This window comes from Dipodomys spectabilis, unplaced genomic scaffold (assembly GCF_019054845.1).
Source record: "Dipodomys spectabilis isolate Male_0828 unplaced genomic scaffold, ASM1905484v1 ptg000162l, whole genome shotgun sequence".
Classification (NCBI taxonomy): Eukaryota; Metazoa; Chordata; class Mammalia; order Rodentia; family Heteromyidae; genus Dipodomys; species Dipodomys spectabilis.
Window position 1 is genome coordinate 1,831,198 of NW_024870839.1, and position 6,303 is coordinate 1,837,500.

The 6,303-nt window shown below is 33.9% G+C and overlaps 1 protein-coding gene across 7 annotated transcripts in view; it reads left to right on the forward strand.

Annotated features, from left to right (window-relative positions):
• The window catches only part of Kiaa1109 (KIAA1109 ortholog), a 175,251-nt gene that overhangs the window by 30,720 nt on the left and 138,228 nt on the right, over positions 1-6,303 (forward strand). For all 7 annotated transcript variants that reach the window (XM_042692995.1, XM_042692996.1, XM_042692998.1 and 4 more), the window contains exons 8-11: positions 2,351-2,432; positions 2,753-2,946; positions 5,107-5,186; positions 6,299-6,303. The exon at positions 6,299-6,303 is cut by the window's right edge and continues 146 nt beyond it. In XM_042692995.1, coding sequence (XP_042548929.1) covers positions 2,351-2,432; positions 2,753-2,946; positions 5,107-5,186; positions 6,299-6,303 — 361 coding nt within the window. The remainder of the gene's footprint in view (positions 1-2,350; positions 2,433-2,752; positions 2,947-5,106; positions 5,187-6,298) is intronic.

Sequence of the window (6,303 nt, forward strand, 5' to 3'; positions counted from 1 at the left end):
TGTAGCTCAAGTAGTAAAGTGCTAGCCTTGATCTGAAAAGTTGAGGGATAGTGCGCAGGCCCAGAGTTCAAGCCCCATGACTGGTAAAAAAAAAAAAAAAATCCAGAAAAAATAGTTTCTACTGAACAATTATAGACTTTTTTCTTAATGTTCTTAGATAATACAGTATAACAACTATTTACACTGAATTAGATGCTAGAAATTATATGGAGATGATTTAAAGTATGCCAAATAATATGCACAGATTTTATGCAAATAACATGACATTTTTCTGTGAGCAACTTGAGCATCATAAATTTTGGTTTCCTTGAAGGTCCTGGAGCCAGTGCCCCATGGAACTGGTTTATATGGATGACCATATAAGAGAAAAACTCTGGAGAAAAACAACTTTCTGATAGATTAATGAACTATAAGGAAAAGTTAAATAGTATGGAGTAGGTATAATAGTCTGTAAATAATATTTTTAGCCATCTATAAGTAATTCATTATACACCTTTTCTAGAAAATGAAAAATTCTTTAACAATATTTAAAGACAGTAAAGGGAAACTATAAATGAAAATTCAGTTAAAATCCAAGAATAAGTTGAAATGATTTTTGGTTTCTAAATACAATACAGTTTTATAAAGAAATGAATAAAATTTGGAATCAAGTTTGGAATTTAAGAAATGGTTTATGGCTAGCCTTCAAACCACATCAATATCTTGAAGAGGCACCGGCACTTCCATTCTCATTGTAGCCTTAAATGTAATAGCTGAGCTGTGGAATCAGCCTACAAGTCTATAAATGAGTGAAGACAATGTGGTATATAGGCATTGTGAAATATTATTCAGTTTTAAAAGAACAAGCAAGTTTTGTCCTTTGCAACAAAATGGGCAAACTGAAATAAGCTCGGTACAGAAAGTTAAATACCTTGTCATCTCTCTCATATTGTAGAATCTAAAAACGTTAAACTCCTAGGAGTAGAAAGTAGAATGATTGTTAGCAGCAGTCACAGATGTGGAGGGTTTAGGAAGATGTTCAGATGTTCAATAGGAATGAATTGAAGAGCTCTGTTATATAACATAATGACTGTAGTTTAAAATAATGTATTTTTGACAATTTCTACTAGTAGAGATTAAGTACTGTTGCCACAAAAATGCTAAGAAGAAAGATAGGGTATCTTTAGGCATTCTGAAAAAAAAAAAGCGGGGAGAAAAAAGAATCCAGATTTTAACTGAAACAGTGATCACCTTGAGTCAGGGAACCTTGATGAAAGAGACTTGGGTGGTAGTGGTGTTGATAGAGAAGGCTTTGGGAGTGTGCAGGAGCCATATGTGACTGGAGATGTCTCAAGCTTTCATTTTCAGATGTTACTGTGAAATACTTGGTTTCACCAGGCTGTGCACTTTTGTGTATGACCAATTTTCCTACTCTGAGCCAATGGCTTTAATTTTTTTGAGGGCAGATTATTTTGGCATAGGGTAATATGGGGAGGGAAAGAAGTTGAGCTGCTGCCTTACTTTCAGAGCTGCTAACAATAATGGAAAAGATTAAAGACTCATACCTTCCTTAATCATTGTTAACCTTGTTGATTTCATGAGAACTTTGGGTATCTTGTGAAATGCATGTGGTAACAATATATTCTACTTGATGGTTTTGTCATTAAAGCCTATTACTATAAAAGCATATGTTTGTAGTCTACATTAGCTTATATATCAAAAAGCTGATGTGAAAAAACCCATTCTAAGAGATACTTTTAGGGATATTGATATTTCCTTATATAATTCACTTATATAATTCACTGAAGTAGTCATTATATGTGTATAGGTGGTATTAATAATGCATCTTGTGCTAGGTGCTGGTGGCTCACACTTGTAATCCTGGGTACTAAGGAGGCTGAGAATGGGAGGATTGAGGTTTGCAGCCAGGCCAAGTTTGAGACTCCTTTTCTACCCATAGATGGCACTATGATGTACATCTGTCATCCCAAGGTATATGAGAGGCTGATATTAGGAAGATCTTGGTTCGAGGCTAGCCTAGGCAGAAAAAATGTGTGAGATTCCCATTTCCATAGGTCAAAGGGAGTTGATGAGGTGCCACATGCCTATGATCCCAGCAATAGGAAGCCTAAGTAGGTAGGAACAGGTAGCCTAACTTGGTGGGAAACTAGACCTTAGCCTAAAAATGAATGAAAAACAGAACTGGAGTTATGACTCATTTTTAGCAATATCTTTCTACTAGGCCAAACAAGCACAAGGCCCTGGGTTCAAACCCTGGTACCACCAAAAAAAAAGTATGTTTCAGAAAATGAATTGTATCCTCTATATTTAAGGTTTTCTCATGCATGTAAATTTTATTTTTTCTTGTCAGAGTTAAAGTGAAAACAGAATCTCAAGACCCCACATCCTCTTGGAGATCACTTATTCCAGTAATAAAGGTCAATGTTAGCACAGTAAGTACATTTTGTTACAATGATTAGTGAGTTAAAATGGAAAACTTTCTGTGTTTTTTCAAAAGTCATTTTTCATGTTAGTAAAAGAAGGCAATTTGGTGGAGTTTTTAGTTCTTATTTCTGTAAAGTGCAAAAACATTTTAATACCAGTACTGTTTTAGAGCAAGTTTTTTAAACTTGGAAGGCTGTTTAGTCATTGTTTTTCATGTCTCTTTAAATTTGCTTAAATATTGTTTTTTAGATCCATAGAATAATTTAGTATATAATGTTAAAATAGAATAATTTCATTTTTGATTTTTCATTGATTTTTTTCCCCCTAGGGACGTTTGGCCTTTGGGAATCATTACCAACCACAGACTCTCTGCATTAATTTTGATGATGCTTTCTTAACTTATACTACAAAACCACCTTCAAGTCACCTTGACCAATTCATGCATATTGTGAAAGGAAAGCTTGAAAATGTTCGAGTTATGCTTGTTCCTAGTCCAAGATATGTTGGTCTTCAAAATGATGAGTAAGAAAACTTTATAATTTCTTTTTAGCTATTATAGATATCAGCTAGAACTTTTAGCATACCTTAAATTTCTTTGCTAAAGGTTGTGCCTTTCTCAGTCTATTAAAGTCATTAACAGTTATTCTTGCTTTATAGGATCATTATGCTACATGGTGTGTTTCATTGTGTGTTTCATGTGTGTTTCATTGTGTTTCCATGTGGTTATAACTATTGTTTTTACTTTCTCACTCTATTTTGGAAACATACTTGAGATGGCCTCATGTGGGTTTTTTTTCTAAACATGGATATATAGTAAACTAAAGAGTTCCATGACATAGAGTACCATTTTGAGTTAGAAAAAGTTGAAAATAGAATTGAAACTACTTTTGGGAAAACTAATGAAGTTAGTATGGTCTGGTTTTGAGACCTGTTTGTTTCTTTGAAACCTAAACTCTTAGTTTCCCATTTAGCTACCCAGACCTTGTCATTCAGTGAAGTAGTTCCTTTTATTTATTATGTAATGCTGTACATTAGATTCATCTCAGTGTGGTGAGATTCTTATACGGGAATAGACCAGGACCTGAGGGAACAGATTCATTTGACTTCAGGCCATATTCATGGGTTGGTTAATGGGCCCTCATGATTTTTTTCAGTCTGTTTTGTTTTATATTAAGGGAACTCTGTTGTTGAATGTATGTCATTTAAATGTTACATGCAGAGTTCCTACTATAATATTTTAGCTTGTATCTATCTTTGTTGCATAGACAATATAAAATCTGGGTTTATGAGAAAAATGATTATTTTTTTTTTTACTTATAGTTCTTGACTGAGTTGCTATTGTATTTTTCAAGATTGGCTAGTAAGACAGGATTTTTCACCTTTTGGGATGCAGGTATCTGTGGGTATATCTGGTCTTTCTCATTGAGATTATGGACTGGATTGAGCATCTTTTGGAATGTGGGCTATGCACACATTCTTTATTTATAGGTAAAGGCAAACTGAATAAATCTGTCCTTAAAACTACTAGAGAGTAGGACAAAAGAGTGTGCAGTATTTTAATAATTTGTGTGAATAAAATATCATTATTCAAAAGTAGAAATTTACTACACTTTGTGATTTCATACATTTTAGAAGAAAAAAGTTTGTACATAGTGTATTATCTTACTGAGAAGTTCATTTTAATGTGGAAATATTATAGTATATGATAGAGAAAAATTGTTAAAGCAAGGATTAATACTTTTTGAGAAGATGAAGACAGAATTATTCACACCAGAGTTTAGCTTCAAGATATTTGCTTTAAGTTTAAGTTGATCAGTAAAAATGAGGGCTACATAGAGAGTTTGAGACCAGCCTGGGCTATATATCTAGACTCTGTCTCAAAGCAAAGCAACAACAGCAGCAAGCCTCCAAGGAAATAGATGTTACATTGTTACAAACAAAAATGTTATAGGTTATTTTTTGTTGTTGCTGTTGGTTGTGGCCCCTGAACTCAGGGCCTGGGTGTTGACCCTGAGCCTCTTTGTTCAAGGCTAGTGCTCTACTACTTGAACCACAGCACCATTTCAGGCTTTTTCTGAGTAGTTTATTGGAGATAAGTGTTTCATGGACTTTTCTGCCTAGGCTGGCAGAATCTACAATCCTCAGATCTCAGCCTCCTGAGTAGCTAGGATTATAAGCATGAGTTAGCAATGTCTGACTAGATCAAAACTTTTAATGCTTCTGAATGATTATACTTTAGGCCACTGAAAGAGTAGATATTTATTTAGGATTGTAGTATTAATCGAAATGACTTAATTTTAATTTTGTCATAAATGTAGAAGATGTCACTATTTCAGTAATTATTATATTGAATTTAAAATTTGTTTTACATTGATTTCTCTCATTCAGAGTAGATTTCTCTCATTCAAAATGTAAAATCAGAGCAATAAAATCCAAAATGTTTTCTTCTTGAACTTAATTTGCTGGTAAAATTTCAGTACCATTTTATTTTAGTGTAGTATCAAATATAACTTTGAAACAACTTAAGATGATTTTTTAAAGTTTTTCTCTTTTTAAGATATCACTCATGATGTGCTTTGTAGTTTGTTCCTTTCTTTTCTTTTTTCCCATGATTATTTAGAGTATAGAGTATTTTGTATTTTAGAGATGTACTTCATTTGCCCTCACTCTGTCTTCTTGCAGACCACCTAGACTGATGGGAGAAGGCTTTGTGGTAATGCAGTCAAATGACGTTGACATCTACTACTACATGGATGAGCCAGGTATTGCTTTCTTCAAGTATGTTCATAGTTAAAATTCTGTAATGCTGATATCCAAGAATACTTAAAATCTTACTTTGTGACATTTCTCAATAGTCAAGTATTAACTTGGCTTTTGAGACAAAAATATAGTAATATTTTTAGACTAAAATATAGTGATCTTAAAATCCATTTACACAAATAGAGCTGGGCATCAGTGGTTCATACTTGTAATCCTGGCAACTCAGGTTAAGATCTGAGGATCATGGTTTGAAGTCAGCCCAGGCAAAAAGGTTCATTAGACTCTTTAGTTAACCAGCAAAAAGTTGAAAGTGATACAATGTAAGCCTTTAGTAAAAAAGTTAAGGGTGAGCTCCCAGGCCCTGAGTTTGAACTGTAGTATTGGCACACACACGCACATACACACACACACACACACACACACACACACAATCACAATCACATTTTCACAAATATATCTCAAAACTTCAATCACAAGCAGGTATGGTGGTGCACACTTGTAATTTTAGCAACTTGGGAAACTCAGGCAGGAGGATTATGAATTCTAAGCAATCAACATTGAATTTGCAAATAACTATGAATGAAAACTTTTAGGGAAAGTGATATAATTCAGCTAGATCATTTTAGCTTAGGAAGAACATCAATCACATTCTGTTAGATTGGAAGTTTAATGCTTAAGATTGAAGTCCAAGTAGTTACATTGCTTGATAGGTGGCTTTCATTTGATAAAAGCAGATAAGTATTGAAATTGTTTTTTTTTTATCTGATCTTGGTATTTGAACTTAGGGCCTGTGTGCTGTCCCTGAGCTTTTTTGCTTAAGGTTAGTGCTCTACGACTTGAGCCACAGTTCTGTTTCTGGCTTTTTTGGTGCTTAATTGGAGATAAGAGTCTCATGAACCTTTCTGCCCAGTCTGGCTTTGAACCTTATTCCTCAGATCTCAACCTCCTAAGTAATTAGGATTATAAGCATGAGCCATCAGTTCCTGGCTCTCTTAAAAAATTTTGAGAGTATAAAGGATTCCTGAAACCAAAATGTTTTAGAACTGCTCACCCAAGGAAACTTTTTGAGTGATATTGTAGGTAACTGTCTTTATGTTGTGTGTTTGAAATACAGGACTT